Below are 20,205 nucleotides of genomic sequence, written 5' to 3'. Positions count from 1 at the left end.
TCACAGCTCTTGGTGCAACATTTCACAGTGCACATGGTATAGCTACTTATGTTCGTAATAATATCCAAGATGCCTCACTGCTCTTTCAAAACGAAGACGAAGACATCCATTGTGTTGCTGAGCATGTGGCACATGCTACTATTTTTAACATTTATAAACCCCCAAACGCACAGTGGTCAGGTACTGTACTCCCGACTGCTCAACAACCTGCAGTTTATATAGGCGACTTCAACAGCCATCAGGAACTATGGAAGTATTCGAATAACAATGAATGTGGAGAGAAACTTGTTGAATGGACAGAAATGAACAATCTCCATCTGATTTTTTACCCAAAAGATCTTGGTACTTTCCAATGAGCTGCATGAAATAGGGTTTTCAATCCTGACTTGTGATTTGTTAGCTGCAATGATGCAGGACAGCCCTTACATACCAGTCGTAAAGTGTTAAGACATTTTCCCCACAGTCAACATGGCCCCATTGTAGTGGACATTGGCATCAAAATTCCTGCTGTACGGTTAATACCACATGCTCGGAGGAACTTCAGAAAAGCAAATTGGTCAACACTCACCACTGAACTGGATAATGTGTTTGGTGGATTGCTCCCAAGCACAATTACAAGCGTTTCATAGATGCAGTTAAGATGGAGGCTAAGAAGAGTATGCCATAGAAAAGAATACATCCCTGGTTGGAATGCAGAGACTGATGCACTCTATAACGAATATCTGCATACTGGTGATGAAGACATAGCTGATGAACTTCTTTCCAGCATGGATACTACACGGAGAGAACGGTGGATTGAAACAGTGGAGAATATCGACCTAACTCATTCCAGTAGAAGATCTTGGGGGCACCGCAGAAAACTTGGAGGAAGGACACATTTGGTGAAGGAACAGCCTGGAGTTACTCCGGATGAAGTAGCATCTCACATCGTTACAACTTCCCAAACTCCATCAGATAAGAAACATACCAAATACATACGGCGCCAGCTCCAAACTCTGGAATCAAGAACACCACGCACATCGAGGTATTCACAACCGCTTATGGTGCAAGACATCAATGCTGCTCTCAAAGACGTCAAACCAAGTACAGCTCCAGATTTTGACGGCATTCATCCAGAATTTCGCATTCGTTTAGGGAAGAATGCAAGAAGTTGGCTGTTAAAGTTTTTTACCGACCCTCTACAGAACAGACAACTCCCGGCAGAATTCAAATGAACGAAAGTGATTTCCATCTTGAAACCAGGTAAGCCTGCCAATGACCCAAGCAGTTATAGACCAGTAGCCCTTCTTTTTGAGAGGCTATTCCACAACAGAATCAGCGCAACTATTTTTCAGCATATTACAGTTCATCAAGCTGGATTCAGGCCAAATCGCAGCTGCTGCGATCAAGTGCTTTCACTGACATTCCACATGGAAGCAGGTTTCCAGAAACAACTCAAGACCTCAGCTGTATTCATTGATCTTACAGCAGCATTTGACGCAGTCTGGAGGGAAGGATTAATTTACAAGCTTCTCTGAATTGTACCCTGTAGGACCATCGTGCAGGTTATAAGCAATATGCTCGATGACAGAAAATTTAGAGTGTGTATGGGAAATAGTATGAGTAGAGAAAGGAAGCTCAAAAATGGATTACCCCAAGGATCGGTACTGTCTCCCCTACTGTTCAATTCTTATATCTCCGATCTCCCAGAAACATCATCACAAACATTTTGTTAAGCTGATATCATAACTCTAGCTACTCAAATTCGAGACCTTTGTGTGACAGAAGAAGTGCTACAAAGAGACATGATTTCACTTGAAACATACTTAAAGAAATGGCAACTGTGTCCTAACCCTAACAAAACAGAAGTTTCATGTTTTCACCTGAATAATCGCCAAGCTGGCATTAAACTTCACATACGTTTTTGTCACCAAGAACTTCGGCATAGCAGCTATCCCAAATATTTGGGGATTACACTTGATCGCACACTATCTTACAAACAACATCTTATGAATCTGTCCAGAAAGCTCAAAACACGTAATATTATCTTTTAGGAATTGTATGGCTCAAGTTGGGGTTCATCAGCAAAGACTTCATGATCTTCTGCTTTGGGACTGGTTTTCTCGTGTGCTGAGTACTGTGCACCAGTCTGGCTGGATAGCCCATATACAAGACTAATTGATACTAAACTGAATGCTAGCTTGCGGTTAATATCTGGTACTGTCCAGTCCACATCGCTTTATTGGCTCCCAATTCTGTCAGGTATAATGCCACCTGTTTTAAAAAGATCAAATGCTCCTATCCAAGAGTTCAAGAAGATAGAAATGAACCCTCAACTGTATGTTTTGGATGATATTCCTGTTCTCAAGGTAACGAGGTTCGAGTCACGACATCCATCTTTGCATGATGCTGTCGCATTGGCTTTATGGGAATTCTCACCCTTTAGAAGAATGGAGAAGTCGGTGGAAAGTTGCCACAGACAGTTCCTTACACAACATCTTTTCTGGTGAACATCATCTACCGCGTAAGATTTGGACCACTCTGAATCGGGTGAGAACAAATCATGGACGATGCAGGGATGCCCTTTATAAGTGGAAATATATCTCATCACCAGAGTGCGACTGTGGTGCATCTCGGCAGATGAACCCCATATTGTAAGTGAATTTACACGACATTCCTACACAGGTAGCCCGAGTGACTTTTTGGAAACAACACAGGAAGCCATACAGTGGATCACTCAACTGGACATTCTGCTATAAAACATGTTTCTTGTCTGTGTATTTGTAAATACTATATATTTGTATATATGTATCTAACTTGTTGCCCTATGCTAATAATAATAATAATAATAATAATAATAATAATAATAGGTAAATAATGTAGTGATATAATATTCTTTCGAAATTGTAATTATTGTCACTGACCTTACAAAGTACCACATGTGTTTGTCCTTTTTTAAAACATTTAATGCAGTAGTGTTTTTGAACTGTAGTTGTGACATTGCTAATTAATTTTTTGCTGTCACACCTTTGTTGGTTACTGTGTGAAATGATCTTTGATAATCCCTGGGAAATGCTTGTATAGTCTCGGATTGGTGCTCTTAACCAAGCCCTTGTATCAGCACGTCATGCGATGGCTAGTCATAGCCTAAGGTTTGACTTCAAACCAGATTTGTGATGGAAACTACGAATTCTGAATGGTTTATTTGATTTTGTGAGTGGTTAGAGTCTTCTCGGCTCTTATGTGATGCATTGACTTGTTCGTACTGTACATTCACAAGTAGTGGCAAGAAATATTCATGTCGGTCCTCAGAACTACCCAGTACCAGCTCACACTCTCTGTTTCTTTGTAATTCATGTGTAACAGGACACAATAGGCTACGTTAGAGAACAATCTTGTATTATGACCACCAGTAAAAATGTTTCTTATGAATCCCTTTCACACACAAAATCATATTTCTATTTTGATGGAGTCTAAATTAGCTTTCTACTTTCTAAGCATATTTTGTGCAGAGACCAGCAAAGCGACATGCATTTTATGTGTCTTCTTTTTTCTTGGCATATATGTCAGAGGACAGTCCATTGTCTACGTAGCTTAGTCCATTTTACATCATAGATTTTAGATGCTTCTTAAGGATTTAGTCGACCGGACCTTATCTGCTACTTCCCACTTTGTTTTATATCTCACCTCAGGCGCTATTGTTTCCTCACTCTCATTTCAGCAGTCTACAAATATCATGCCGCAACTTAAATGACTTCCTTTAAAATGTCTAAACTATTTGCCATGCCAGTTGGGTATTGAATTACATACAAAAAGATTTTAAGATTCATAAAATTTCCTAATTGCTGACTTGTGGAAATACACGTATTTCTGAGATTACCAATTAGTGATGAGATTACCTTCCATTTGTGGAGAGACACATTGTCCTGAGCTAAATAGTGATGAGGCTTACTTCCGTTTGTGTAGGACGCATGGTCCTGAACTAACCACTTAGTTATGTGGCTTCCTTCCAGCTTTAGAGCGTCGAGTGTCACATGGCCCTGAGCTGACCACTTTGTGCCACTCCTCCATGGTCTTCATATTTATAGGCGTGATCGGAGTGAAAATAACAAACTGATTAATATGATCGTCTGCTGTCTATGACGTATGTAAGCAGAAATATGAATTGCAAAATTCTTTTCAGGCTAGAATACACTGACGGACTCCCCTCTTTTAGGTACTCATAGAATTTCACCGGATATTCAAACTGTCCTTCCCATTTAACACAGATATACCCATTTTTTATTTTTTTGAGTTATAAGTTTTTCTTCACAATGCATTTATAGGAGTCACTTAAACACAAAATCCAGAAGCGTTCAGCCATTCAAACACTATTTTGTGAAAATAAGTTTTTATAGATATCGGACATAGGCTTTAGGGGAGAAAATTTGAACATACAATAAACTAATTTGAATGTTAGGATGTGTAAAATATCCTTTGCATTCCATTTTTGTAACAGAATATTCATCAGTCTGCATCTGGTGGCAGGGGTCCGGTGTTGTGGTTCATTGACTCCGGTTAGTTCGGTCTCGGGCCATGTCTGCATGTAGTCTTCCAACTTTCAGGCCGTTACGCACTTTATCAGTCTATGCTGTCTGGTTCGTCCCTAGCGCCTCTTTTCACCGACTTTCTGTGTAATACTCTGACTTTCCCAATATATCGTCCTCTACACGCAACACTTGACCAAACCAGCGCACACGCCTTTCCCCAATTTTCTTCTGGATCGGTGCATTGCCAAAACGTTTTCTAATAACATCATTTGAAATGTGATCTAGTCTAATTATGCCAGCCTTCCACCTAAGCAACTTCGTATCCATGATGCTTAGTTGGCGTTCTACCTCTAGAGCTGGTCAGCATTCGTTGACCTAGAAAACGATAGGATGGATATCGATAGGACAGATATCAGTTCGGTAGAACTTAGTTTAGAGATGACCCTTCGTCCAAAGTTCGGAAGGGCGCCTGTTGTCATTCTCCACTTCAGTCAGGCTTTGTATATCCTTAATTTGACTTCATCAGTAAGTCGGCCATAATCATAGATTGTGGAGCCAATATACTTAAATATCTCTACTCGTGCTATATCTTCAACGTCAACATGCATGGTTCCAACTTCTCGACGATGTAATGCAATGTATTCTGTCTTGTTCTTGTTGAGGCGCGGGGCTTATTGCGCTAGTCGATTGTTCCAGTCTTCTGTTTGACGCTGCAGGTCTAGTTTATTCTCTTCAGCCAAATGATATCATTTGCTTAGAGAAGTGTTCATGGAATTGGACTGCGCAGGTTTGTGGTAATTGTGTCCATCACAGGAATGAGCTGCAGTGGTGATAAGCCGGGGCCTTGATGGACTCCTACAGTTATGTGGAAGTCATCAGACGCTCCTGCGGCAGCTTGAACACAACTCATTTGTTCTTTGTAGAGCAATTACACCCTCTCAGCAAGGTGCTCTGGAATGCCATGTACTTGTAGGGCTGACTGATTAGGTCATGAAGTACCCGATGGAAGGGCTTCTAAGGGTCCAGAAATTTGTGATGAAGCCTCTTATTCTTTTCACAGTGTTTCTCAAGTAACAGTCGGGCAGCATGGGTTTCTCCTACTGCGCCACAATTTTACACAAATGCTTGGCTTGTTGTATGTTTGGCTAAATCGCTAATCCTTTTGTCGAAGATTTATTCTAAGTCTCTCGTTGCGAGGCTCAGAAGTATGTTCGGGCCGTGATTAGAAAAAACAGCAGGGCTTCCCTTATTTCTGAATTGATACTCCATCGCTAGTCTGTTTGTTTTTGACCTTCTTTTATGATATGGTTGAAAAGCTTGCTTTAGCCACACTGCTGCGTCCCCCCATTGAGAGAAACAAAACTCTGCTGGAAGATAATCGGGACAGATGGCTTTCCCTGATTTCAATTCTATCAGCATAGCCTGGACTTTAGTGACGTCATTTTCCTTCAACAGCGGAGGTGATTAGGATTGGTAGATACGGAAATTCCATGATTGAGATGTTGTCAAAATAGTTCCGCCAGTGTACTCACGCTTCCCGCCAGTCCAGTAGCAAATCGTCTGTTTCCTCATTGATGCCGTAAAAACGTTGGACTTCTGACGTTTTGCGTTGGCTCGATTGACTAGCCGTTAAAAATTCCGCTCGAATTCGCGCATGTCATGTTTCACATATAGACCTGCCTACCGGTTTGATTTTGTTACGGCAAATACCTCCTTCATTTTACGAGTGGCAGCCTCGTAGGCATTCCAACGAGCAAGAAACTTGTGGTACAGCTGCTTCTTCAACCGTACTGCATATTTAACATCTTCATTCCTTAGCCGTATGTCATGTTTAATCCTTCGTTGTCGTAGCCCTGACTTAATTGTTCCAGGAATAGTGCGAAAGGCGTCTTTCAGTTTAGTCCGGCTCACTTCAACTATGGTGATTTGTGACTCTGTAACTTTTGCAACGACGTTAGTCTCCTTCTTCAGGGGCAACCATTTGATCCCAATTTGTCTATTTCCTGTGATGTATTGGGCTCTTGGTGACTTTATCCGCAGCTTAGATGACTGGTCTTTGTTGCATCGCAAGGATTTAATAAGGGACAACTGTTATCTCTAGAACATCTTCGAGATTTCACCCTCTCACAAGGATGTAGTCAATGCGAATTGGATGGGAGCCACTGTAGTACTGAGTAGATGAATATCACTCTTTTTGAACCGTGTGTTTGCGGTGATAAGTTTCTGCATAATCGCGAATTTTTTGGGCATGGTCGTTCTTTTCTCCACGTCCATGAACGCCATGGACTGTTTGTTCTTCTTTCCTCGGTCCGACACGTCCATTCAGATCAGCGGCAGCGATAAGATAGTCAGCGGTCTTCTTGTCAGGCGGTGCCCAGAACGCATCTTTGGTTTCCAAGCGCACGTCTGTTTGTGGAGCGTTGCTGTGAAAAATTGGAATTTCCTTCTTTCCCCAGTGCGGACGAGTTACATTAAGCGATTGTCAAACTTTTGCACCTCGGAGACTGAACCGTCAAATTTAGCTGATATGACAATGTCAGCACCACGAGCTGTCCTTCGGTTTCTGTTGTACACTAGTTAGTAACCACACCTCTTTTCACATGACTTTTCTCCATTCCATCTTTTTTCCCGCACCTCACAGATGCCTACAAGCCTTCTCTCAAGTGCAGTGGCGTATTCCCTACTTCACCCAGGCATAATTCAATGATGGGATACAAAATGGGGGTACTAGCATTGTTAGCCGTCACAGCTCGTGCGACGGTAACCCTAGCATAGTTTTCATGCTGACTGGGCACTGCCAATGCGCGTCCCTTCCAGGGGCTGCACTAACATTGGCTCCGATACCATGAGACATATTTCTGTAATGATGTAACGGCATTATTTTACGGCCGACTTGTCTTGAAGCATTTAAGTGCTCATGACGGAAGGTAGTTACGCAGCTGTTGACATAGAGAACAGATGCCTTTTGCAGCCACTCCTCTAAAGAAACGCTACCCTCTTTTCTGCATTAACTTCCAGAAATTTAGTGTATTTCTTCCGCCATCTGGTCCCTAGTGAACGTCTCCATCTGCGCCAAAGTTGCCATTACAGACTTTGTACATGTTTGGTACGCGAGAGCTTTTATATTTTGCTCAAGTTCATCGGCAGGCCAGCGGGGAACCCGTATCCGTCACCTGGGAAGCGCCACGTGTTACAGCAATATAGCTGGTTGGTGTAGAATATTTATCAATGCTAAATGAAACATTATTTTACTGAAAACTAATTGTGAACCTGATAAATTACTTGTCACAGGAATCAAGTATTCACGTAAAGAAGAAGGGTTACAGACGTTTGCACCCTTGCTTGGTGTGATATGCCACAGAACGCATGACGTACCATCCAGTGTCGTATTTTCTGCCCCCTGTTGTCTAGTGGTGTCAACATCAATATCTTGTTTGATGATCAAGAGATTTAGTCTGTCATATCTTGAATCAATGTCCCCCTTTCATTTGTCCACTTATTTTCTCCAAAGAGTACAGTAACAATACATGGTCGAGCCTCCCATTACTTTGCTTGTGAGCCAGTCATGCATTCGACTGGGCCATGTGAATTCAGAATTCAATTCATACAGCATGAATTGGAATGTATCAGTCCATATTACGATATATTTTAGCCTGCGTGATCCATTTTCCCATGTCGCAGTTGTAAGCGGATCTCACCTTTAACCAAGAAATTTGCATTTCCCGCCCTTCTTCTGTAGAATATGTAGAACTACACTGTGGTGGGGAGACAGGCTCAGAATTGGATGCTATCCAACTATGTTATGAATCCACTAAAAATAATCACGTTGACAGTGATCTTTTGAAATAAATAGAATAATATTCCTTCTTTTACATAGCAGCAATATCCACTACGGTGCAATTCAACGTCTTGTCATCTCGAATTTTGGCTCAAGCCTTGATTTTTAAGCTCCTTCTATCCGTATTGTTAAAGTAATACTTGTAAGAATATTCAAGGGCATGATAGGTTGCGTTTGGTTTCAAAATTAGGATATTAGGACATTGTAATAAAACGCTACCACCAATGCCATATTCTGTGTTGCCTTCATAATGTCTTTAACAGCAGTGTCTTGAGGAGAAAAGTCAGTATCAATGCTAGGGAGAGAGCCGTCGTATACTTGTTATATTTCAGCTTTGCCAGGATTTCATCAGGATTAGTGGTTACCGTGTTAAATACAGGAATTAAGACGTAGACTGATGTAGTACATGGTAGTAAGTATGAACGTCCTTGTACAAACCTACCGTCCTATATATAGGTTGGCTATGTTTGATTGCACATCAAAGATACATATTTCGGAAAAGCGACACAGTGACATAATATAATGCTATAGTGATATAACAATGCACAAATACAATATGTATATTTGTGTGACAAAATAACATTCATTAAAAGATTAGCCGTGTTTCATCAGATCTTGCTGAATGTCGGCAAACGTTCTCAACTTTATTAATATCTACAGCACAGACATTCTCTCAAACAACCTCAAGAACAAGGTCCTTTACAAAAATTATTACTTCCCTGCAACAAAGCGCAGAGTGCTTCAACAAGATCAAAACTCCAAAGCTTATGCCGTTCTTTATGTAGGAGAACAGACTACGGATTTCGATAGAATAAAGTGCTGGATTAAAGAGCTTGTATGAGTATTTACCCTTTTAGGCTGGAACACTTCTCATGCTGTCTTCAAATGAGGTTGTCTATTAACTCGTACATTTTTAAACCGTGACAAGTTTCTTGCGCCTGATATCGTGATTAAGAAAAGACGCAACATATTCTCGTAACAAGTGAGAGCTTTTGATATTTAATCTCAGATGATGTTTACTCTCAGGAATGTAATGTTTATGAGTAACGAGCTTTCTGCACTGGATATCAGTGATTGGAATGTGCAGAAGCAAATCCCCTGTGTGAGAGTTGTAGTGGATTTGGCTGTTGATTTATAGGTCACATGGTTTTAATTTGTCACTGTAGATCGAGACCCGAGGTGAGCTATAGAGATCATCAACCTCCGGACGGCGGTTCATCTAGTTTTAGGTGTAGTGTGTGCAGTGAAGTCCTGGCTAGGAAGTTGGACCTCTTGCAACATCTGAAGAGACACAAGGAAGATCGACCCGTCAAGTGCGATCACTGCGGAAAGGTGTTATGTAGCCGAAGCAGCTTGTCGAAACACCTCAGGATCCACCCGCTCCAAGTGTGCGGATTTTCTGATAATTGCTTTACAAAGAGGAAAATGCTGACTGGTGACACGCGATTGCATAAAGGTGGGATTATAAACGAATGCTCGGTATCTCATAAAAATTTCAGGAAAAGGCCGGACGTAATGCGGTCTCACGCGGGCGAGAACCGATACTGTTGCAACGTCTGTGGAAAATCCATCAGCCGGAAAAAACTAGCAGGTCAAGTGGGTATTCACACAGGCAATAAGCCATACAATTGCACTGTATGTTGCAAATCATTTGTAAAGAAAAGCAATTTATCTTATCACAAGCTGACTCACACAGGAGAGAAGCCACACAGTTGCAACATCTGTGGCAAAACATTCACAAGGAAAGGTAATTTGACCCATCATATGCTTACGCATACTGGCGAGAAGCCACACAGATGCAATGTATGTGGCAAGTCATTCATACGGAGAGGTAAACTAATCCAACATATCCGGACTCATACAGGTGAGAAGCCATTCAGTTGCAATATCTGTGGCAAATCATTCACACAGAGAGGTACACTAACCGATCATATGCGGACCCATACAGGTGAGAAGCCTTACAGGTGCAGTGTCTGTGGCAAATCATTCACAACGAAAAGCAGTCTGACAGATCATATGCGGACCCATACAGGCGAGAAGCCTTACAGGTGCAGTGTCTGTGGCAAATCATTCACAACGAAAGGCAGTCTGCCCAATCATATGCGGACCCATACAGGCGAAAAACCTTACAGCTGTAATGACTGTGGCAAATCATTCATACAGAGAGGTAAACTAACCGAACATATGCGGACCCATACAGGCGAGAAGCCTTACATTTGCAATGTCTGTGGCAAATCATTCACACACAGAGGTAAACTAACCGAACATATGCGGACCCATACAGGCGAGAAGCCAAACAGCCGCAATGTCTGTGGCAAATCATTCACAAAGAAAGGCAGTCTGACCTAACTGTTCATATGCGGACACACACAGAAGTGAAGCCATACTGTTACAAAGTTTATTCCACTGAAGCACAACTTGTAGGATTCCAGCAAGATATAGCAGATATCCTATATTCAGGAGGTCAATTGGACTGTATCGCGACTGACCTGTCTAAGGCATTTGATAGGGTAGATCATGGGAGACTACTGGCAAAAATGAGTGCAATTGGACTAGATAAAAGAGTGACTGAATGGGTGGCTCTGTTTTTAGAAAATAGAACTCGGAGAATTTTAGTAGGTGAAGCTTTATCTGGCCCGGTAAAAATTAAGAGGGGAATTCCTCAAGGCAGTATTATTGGACCTTTATGTTTTCTTATATATATCAATGATATGTGTAAAGAAGTGGAATCGGAGATAAGGCTTTTCGCAGATGATGTTATTCTGTACAGAGTAATAAATAAGTTACAAGATTGTGAGCAACTGCAAAATGATCTCAATAATGTTGTCGGGTTGTTGCATTTTCAGATTAAAGGTCGCAAATGAGCTGTTTTCATTCAGTAATGGCTACTATAACCCACCCATATCCAATCCCTCCTTCAACGATAACGCCCCTTCCTCCCCATCAATAACCGAACCACCGCCGTCCCAATCTATATATGTAGGATTAAGACGGCAGTGAACCGAACTGCCGAACCTTACCCCCACCACTACCGCGTGAAAGGGTTTGACAGCGGCATAGGTCCTACCCTTCCGAGGGCCCGGCTCAGACTGAATACTTTTGCCCTCCACTCGCGTGGGCGCGCTGTTGTACACCACGTCACTCACCCTAAGCCCACGTGACGAATACGGCAGCTCCTATTGGTAGAAACATCTCCCGATTGCTATTTGTCGATTTCAGTTTGACAACTTGGACCACGTGGGACGACCACGTTTTTAACGTTTGTGACATTTTGCTTTACTTTGATTTGTATGCGTATATCTGTTATATTCGTTTGCGTGTTTGAAGAAAAAGTACAGTATATTTGAGGTAAGCATCCTTACTGTTCTTGTTTTACTAATCTCCTGAGGCCAGAACATGAAAACACACCACACCAAGGCAAATGAATTTCGGATCATTTGAAACATAAGTGCGGCCAGTATCCAGTATTCGGGAGATAGGTTCGAACCCCACTATCGGCAGCCCGGAAAATGGTTTTCTGTGGTTTCCCATTTTCACACCAGGCAAATGCTGGCTGGGGCTGTACCTTAATTAAGGCCACGGCTGCTTCCTTCCCATTCCTAGGCCTTTCCTGTCCCATCATCGTCATAAGACCTATCTGTCGGTGCAACGTAAAGCAACAAGCCTTATCATAGTTGTCCCCCTGTGGGTAGGGGCAGTAGAATAACAGCCACAGCATCCTCTGCCTGCTGTAAGAGACGACTAAAAGGGGTCCCATGTGGGCTCTGTACTTGGGAGCTTAGGTAGGCGACCACGGAGCCCTTAATTGAATTTTGGCACTGCTTCTGCTTACTTGTGCCAGGCTCCCCACTTTCATCTATCCTATCTGATCTACCTCGATCTCGACCTGTTCTTTTTTGTCCCCGATTGTATTATGTATGGAGGCCTAGGGAGTCTTATTTTCCTCAAAGGGCATGGTCCTTCTTAGCTGATACCATCATTTTTCCTAGTGTCAGCCCCCTTCCTTTTCTTCTCTCCGATTACTAATATATATAGGGGTGGTTGCCTAGTTGTACTTTCTCTTAAAACAATGAACTAGAGTTTAGGCCTTTTTAATCAACAGGCATCATCATCTTAAACAAGGAGATTTGTGGTGAGGGCAAGATATTTGGTGGCCATGACATATACTAGGAACTGTCCCATCATTCGCCTTACTGCAGGCGAAAGGAAAAACCAATCTCAGGACAGCCAGTGGTAGGGGAACAGCCCGTTTCTGTGTCCCAAATGCAGAGGTGTAGAAACACGCTGGAAACATAGCCACCCCTCCTCTGCTTGTTTGGCCGGTTGGAGTGCATGCTGTCAGACCACAGATCAGCCTACTCTGCAACCACCAACATAGATTTCTGCCTTCGATATACAGTAGGTACAAATGGCACTGTCTGAAGTGAGTTTCATCTGTCCTCAACTGGCATTTCGTCTAGGTCAGAGCAAAGTCCCTTGCACACCGTAATGTTGTGGAAGTAGCAGCATATTGTTCATAATACTGTACTAAATTAGCAAGCAATTCCTTGGACATAGCTCTTAATAGGTGGAGCTATGTTGTGACTTGGCATGGGAACGTTTTGTGCTGGATCAGCTGCCATATTATTGTATGTAGATCCTGATGCTACATATTTCAGTAAATTTATTAGAACTCCTCTCCTGCGGATGGACTGAAAGGAAGCATTATTTGTACCTCCTGCATGTTGTAAGAGCGAGCAATCACAGAATCTGTAAGCTCTCTCTTGTCTTTTAAACCCTCAAATATATTCATGATTCCATCGTTTTCCATGTAGCAGAAAATTTTTGATATATCCTACTGTCACATAAAATAGAACATTTTTTATTGTAAATAGTGTAGATCAATGAATACAAGGGATGCATACTATTTTGTAGCTTGACATTGTTTATCATCTAAGTGCAGATGACTGATTGAATGATATGTTGTGTTTTGGTGCAGTATGTAGGAACAGAGTATGTGCTATCATATCTTGGTTTCTTCAAACACTACTCTGCCAGAGATTTGCCATCCTCTAGTAGATGCAAAAGAAGTACAAATCTCAATATTTTTCAGTGTGTGACTCAAGGTGCCTCTTTTGACAGACTGAAAGATGTATCATATAGTAAGTTCCTTGGGAAAATACAAATGGTGTTGCTGAAAACTTTTGCAATGTCAGTGCTACGTTAAACTGCAATAAGAGAGAAAAGTATTATGTTGTACCTTGTCAGTTCCAGTCTTTCCTTCATAAATGAATGATCTTGTATTTGTGTTGTATTGAATAGTTTTCTGGCTGATGAATATTAATTGATGATTAACACTGCTGAATATAATTTCTACACAATTTTATACCTGTAACACTGTGGATAGTAGGTAGAATATAGCTCCATAAATCAAAAGATCATGTTTCATTTCAATTTACCTTTGAATCCTACAAACTCCCTCCTTAGCATATGAGTTTCCTTTCATCATTTTGGTTCCTGTATATGGTTTTCTTTCTTACATTGTATTTATATTTTATTTCCTGCATAAGTGGCATATCTTGATACTATTGACTGTTACAGTTGGCTTAAGTAGTGTTAAAGAGGACTGATGTACGAGGGGATGTTGGTGTCTATTTCTGTCATAGGTCTTAATCTGAGTAAGGATTGCCAATCCCACTCACCTTCAGGTCAGTTCCTTCCTCCCTTTGTGAGTTAGCTTCCTTTTTCCTCAGCAGAAACAAACAAAAGCAGCACAGGCAAGGCCAGTCACTCCGATCCTTCAAGGCTTTGTGACTGAGTAAAAATAAAGTATAGCTCCATAATTGAAATAATTATAATAAGCTGCACGAGCTGGTAAGCTTCTTTTCTCCAGCAAAAAAATTATTATAAATAATAATAAAGCACAGCCCCACCTCCAGGTGTATTGTTGTTCAGAATGCAGTATTTCAGAAAAAGGTAACAGAGAGAAGGAAAGAAAGAAAAGGAAATGAAAGAAAAATAGAAGAGAAAGAAAATAATATTTAATATAATATTTAAGAGTGGAGGGGGGACGAGAACCTGGGGACCCTCCGCGCGCTAAACGATTTAAATCACCCGCCCGGTAATTTTAGTTCAGCCCTGTTTTCACTAGAGGCGCTGGTGTGCAATTTCTAGCGATCTTTGCGCAGCCGTTGCGTTCAGAAGTGAAAAATAACGTTGAGAGTCATCTCTTACTCATTCTCTTCGACCACGTGTAAAGCCAACTAGAACAGGACTGTATTGATAGTTGATAGTTACAAATATAACGGGACATTGCACCCAGTGCTGTTTTCAAGAAGTGTCGTGTACTCTGGAGTTGTCACTGGTAATTCATCCTTTCCTAAGTTCAGCCCGTTCTACTGACTGATACAAATCGAATCCGGTACTTAAGTGTTTGTTTTAGTTGATTACACTGAATTAAAATATCAGGTTTTGTCTTCAGCTGTGAGGTATGTGATACATAAGACGCGTATTAGCCATTTGTACAGCCTATTCCGTTAATTTATTGTGCTACAGATTTTCTTCTTTGAGAAATTGTGATTTCTATCATTTACAGTGTGTCCACAATCTCTATTGTAGGTAAGGTTCAAGTTCTATAATTTACTTTTGCGAAAATTATAGATCTCAATTGGGAACAGTAAGAAGTTAATACTAATCATTCTCAGTTTCAGCATTCTACATATTTTTAACATTTAATATTTTTAATTTTCTTAAATTTTATTTCTACTTAAGCATTAAAACTGTATACACATAAAACTGGCATTCTTTTTGAAAACTCCTGGCCTTTGTGTCACAAGTGCCGGCAAATCTGTTCCTCGTGTGTTGTAGCAATATAACGTAACTTTCCTTACCTATCAAAATTTTTTGGAGTGAAGAATTTTTCTGAAGGGCTACGCAGGTGAAGAATTGCGGATATTAGTTTCAGAAAGAAATTACAATATGTAGTGCATAATTTTAATTATTGTGTTGCTGTGTTATTTACCCATGTTTGCAATTTAATAGTGACGCTGTGAATGTTGAGTTGTTCTTTACATTGTAGGCTGCGACATATGGTAGTAGGGTTCGAAATTTTGAGAAGTTTCCGTTTAGGATGTCATATGTAGAATTCTTGTTATGGTTATCAGTGTTGTTATGGAGATTGTTCTGCATAGTATCAGTCATAGAAAACTTGAGGTCCAATAGGTATGATCACAATATTAACAGTCATGTAAAATTTTGAGTCTTTTTGGTATGTTCATAATATTGACGGTCATGTAAAATTTCAAGCATAATGCTTAATCTGTTGACAGATAACCTAAGTAGCAATGACTGCAATAAGGTAATATATATCTCTGGGCTATGTTTCAGTGTAAAACCATTGGAAGTAATCAAGAACCCCAGTACCTTCTAACTACTTCAGTTGCAGTGTGAAATGGACCTGCAAGTAAAAATCAAAGAGGAACCAGCCTGGCTTGAAAGAACAACAAATGCATCACATGTGAATCTCATCGCAAATAACTTTATAGAGATCAGATTTTAACCCTTAGTAGCTGAATAAGTTTGGCAGGGGCATAATTTACTATGTGCTTCCCCAATATTAACCCCAGCAGTCGCCGTTTTCCACATGGGCATCTAGGAAAAGTATGTCTCTCTTTTGTTTCTTTGTCTGGGAGTATGTGATAATGTGCTACGTAAGGCAGCCAACTCTTAGGAAGTACAAACAACAGTATTTATATACATCTATAGGTCCAACTAGTGACAGAAACTTTGTTCATGGGCCAAGGGAAGGGGTTCTGGTGGCACATGCCCCCAGATTATGGTCGCCAAGTGGACAATTGGCCTCTAGCATTTACTAGTGAGATGGCAGTGCATGCTATGTTTGATAGTGGCAAAAAGCTGAATTAAAGTTGTGGACTTGATAGTGAAGGAACCTTGGTTATGTCCAGCTACCAATGAAGTTGTGACAGGCAGCGTTTCAAGATCGAGGCATCAGGACATTTCATGAGTTAAGTACCCATCAAATGACTGTTTATTGTTTATTGATTACCTCTGGCATTTATTGACATGGATTTCTGTAGGTTGTATGGTTATGTTTTTATTCTCCATGGTTTGGTAATGGTATCTTTGTGGGATTGACATCATCTCCTATCATACATTATCCAATTTTAGTGCTAGTAGCTGCTAAACTCAAGGACAATTGTGGGTGATGGATTTAATTCGGTTACGGCCAGTAGGTCTTTGAATCTCAGAGTGAACATATTTTTCCTCCAAAAGAAATTCCAGGTAAGATTTGCATCATTTAAACTTCTTTACAATGTTACTAATGTTGGGTGATCTCATAGTAAAACTCTGCCTAGGCGGAGAAGCTGTGAAATAATTTTGGGGAAGAAGCGACTTATTATCATCATCTTTCCTTGCTCTGTCTGTTGCTACTGTAAACACAGTAAATTGTAATCTTCTGAATGTGTGGCTTACAGTTCAGTCTCTCTTCATCTGATAGCTTACATGGTGATGTGATAACATTCTACTTTCATGTTGGCGAGTGTAATTTGGGTCCATTCTAGAGGTATTTGATGAAGCTGAATATCCCAGCACACGTCTGTAGTTGTACTGGCATAAAAGTGAATTCCTGCACATCATTCTTGCACGTCAGAGTCTTTGAAAACCTTGAGAGTTGGAAGAGGGATATTCATTGAATAATTGTGACTCGACAGCAAAAATCTACTCCCAACACTGTGAACTGCTAATTTATAGATGTGATATTGTCCACGAGTTGCTCAAAGGTGAAATTCTGCAGCTTATGCACACTGTTCTCTGAATAAATGTTTGCTGGTTGAGTTCTAAATTACAGACACTACAGAAAAGAACGGTGTCTGAACATATCTGAGATGGGAGTGCACTGCTATTCAAGATCTATACTCTTGACACTTCTTGTTATGTTCTATTCTTGGGTATATAGAAAAAAACAATAGCTGTCATCAACAACAACGGAATTCAAGAACTACAATGTGATCCTACAAATAAATTTCAAAACAAAATAAAACAAGCTATCCAGCAAACAGACTTCATTCTCACAGAACAAGAAAAAGAAAGCCTCACCATCAAAAAATCCCAAACTCCCCACAGTAAGAGCCATCCCCAAAATACATAAAAGCTCATGTCCCATTAGACCAATAGTAAATTATGATGTGCCAAGTTACAATTTAAGCTAACAACTGAAAAAATCCTAAAAGAGAAAGTCTCACATTAAGAAGACAGATAAATTAAAAGCAGCCTAGAACTAATCAACCCCTTCCCGCCCGAAAGCGCCCGACTGTTCACTTTGCCTTACGGTCCTTATTGCCCGAAAACACCCAGCTGCATTATCTGCATACGTGTGCAATCTATGCAATAGTTTTGTATTTTTTGGTGGTGAATTGTTTATTAGGCATTGATGAACATGCAGTACAATATACTAGCCTTAGGAAATAAAAGAAGAGTGAGAATTTGTCTTGAAGTTGTCTAGGCAACGGTCTTGGACTTCCGCGAGTGCTGGTCAGCTGTTTAGTTCGTAAACATGACGGGATTGAATACTGCGGATATTGAGACTGAGCTGAATAACGGCATAAGAAATGACACAGAATTGTTGAGCAGGGGTTGAGGTCAATTTTTAGTGAGTAAATAACATATCAACAAAGATAATTTTACTGATATCTGTGGTATAAGTGAAAACTGATATCTAGAATTCGGACCTGATGATGATGCGGCTGCTATTCAGATAACACAAACATTTTGTTTCATTATTCAATGATTATACGGATGATGTTGAACCTATCAATAATTTCAAAATAGAGTAATGAGAAATAGGTTATATTTTTACATATGTTAGGCGGAGACAATCTATTCATTGACATTATTCATTGCGTATATATTAATGCAGCAATCAAACAGGCGCATTTCAGTAAAATATAAACAGAATGGGAAGACACTTGCTAGAGGAAATGAAAGTTGATATACAAGGTCACCATTACACTTCCAGAATCTCATCTTTATTGGCTTAGAGGGATTTAGACAACATGTGAATGTGACAAATACAGCCTACCTCAGTGCTGAGTATCTCCAGCACGGGTGGGGGTTTGAACCGACAAACTTATGACTCAATGAATAGAGAAATGGACATGATGGTATGTTAAATGTTGTAAATGATGGCATATTTTCTAATATTATTGAAAATGTGAATACATTGTGATCAATATTTTTTATAATATTTAACCTTTTCTGAAACGGTGTGCTCTGTTTGAATGTTTCCTAATTAATAGGTTGAAACCTGGGGATAAGCGGAGAAAAAATGTGGGTGGTAAAGGGTTAAAGATACCCTTTGACATCACTAACATGTACACCAACGTAACAGTAGATGAATCCATTAAAATTATCGAAAATCTTCTTAAAGAAAATACTTCACTGCAGGAAACCAAAGAAATAATTAGCCTTATTAGAACAATGCTACACCAAAATAGCTTTGCATTCACTGACGAGATGTATTGCCACAAAGAAGGGTTAGCCATGGGCTCACCATTATAAGGTATAATAGCAAACATTCTTTTGAATAACTTTGAAAACATCTTCTGAACGTATCAGCATTCAAAAGGAATATTATACTGGAGCAGGTATGTAGGTGACATCATGTGCATATGATAATGACTTCACTAATGCACACCAGTTATTAAACACACTAAATTATTTACAAAATTCCACCAGCTTCACAATGGAGCAAGAATCTGATTAGAAAATAACACCACAATCAGCAGGAATAATGGCAACCTGTCTTACAAAGTGTACAGCAAGCCCAATCAGGTGTTGCATGCTATTGATGAGTCTAACCATGCATACACACTAAAAATAGCAGGATTGAATACAATGATACACAGAGTTGTTTCCATACCAATCAGCACAATGGATTTCAATGAAGAGGCACGAATTGTTAAACAAATCATGAAAGAAGACAACCACCCTCCAGGCACAGTAGATAAAATATTAAACAAACAAAAGAAAAGTCCCTGGAAAACCACCACACTTGGTTCTCAACTACATTAATAATAACACATAAAAAGTAGGTTATATCTTTAGGAAACAGGGTTTTAATTAACCTTTAGGATGAACAACACACTGCAAAGACACATCAACAAGTGCACCTAAACAAAAAAAACCCTTTCTCAAAGTCACGAGTCTATGAACTCAAGTGCCAAGAACTTAACTGCAATGCCACCTATATAGGTCAGACAAAACAAAATTTCCACACAAGATTCAAAGAACACAATAAACGATCAGATATAATCAGCATTCAGCCTTTGGGGAGCACATGTACGACAGTTCACACTATTTCACAGACAGCAACACAGATCTAAAAATTTTACACATTGAAAATAAAATAAAATCTTCGAATATGAGGGAAGCAATCGAGATCTACATCCCAAAAAGTGCTAACGTAAACAACTTAAATGACCATACACACTTAAAAAAATTCCCCGCACATCGCTCTACTCGATCTGGACCATACTTACTCATTAAATTGGCATTTATCACAATAATATCCTATAGATATTCTCTATTTCAATTCCATACATTATTCATCTAAAATCATTCAGTTGCATTCATCCATCTTACATAAAAGTGCATTATAACATGAAGTAGGTTAATAACCTTCTCTCCCCTCTCCAGTGTGGAAAGAGTATTCCACAGTGCTCCACTCGTTCCATCCTACTTCCCCCTCTCCTCTCCATGGTACAGTGTACTAGATTTTAACATCCAGTAGGAGGGACCCACAATGTTCCTCACTCCCCTCTCATGCTTCCCTTCCCCTCTCCGTAAGGTTTGTGCTATACT

At 40.2% G+C, this 20,205-nt stretch overlaps 1 protein-coding gene across 1 annotated transcript; it reads left to right on the top strand.

Annotated features, from left to right (window-relative positions):
* Nucleotides 1-9,817: 9,817 nt before the first annotated feature.
* LOC137503160 (zinc finger protein ZFP2-like) lies at nt 9,818-10,977 on the top strand. The gene has a single exon (XM_068230635.1). The coding sequence runs from the start codon at nt 9,862-9,864 to the stop codon at nt 10,693-10,695; it is 834 nt and encodes a 277-aa protein (XP_068086736.1). The 5' UTR covers nt 9,818-9,861; the 3' UTR covers nt 10,696-10,977.
* The last annotated feature ends 9,228 nt before the right edge of the window (nt 10,978-20,205 follow it).

This window comes from Anabrus simplex, chromosome X (assembly GCF_040414725.1).
Source record: "Anabrus simplex isolate iqAnaSimp1 chromosome X, ASM4041472v1, whole genome shotgun sequence".
In the NCBI taxonomy this organism is placed as follows: Eukaryota; Metazoa; Arthropoda; class Insecta; order Orthoptera; family Tettigoniidae; genus Anabrus; species Anabrus simplex.
Note: the sequence above shows the minus strand (reverse complement) of the source record. Positions and strands in the feature narration are given on the sequence as shown.

What these genes read in the sequence shown, in the direction of transcription:
- LOC137503160 (XM_068230635.1), top strand. Translation starts at nt 9,862, where the DNA reads ATGCGGTCTCACGCGGGCGAGAACCGATACTGTTGCAACGTCTGTGGA.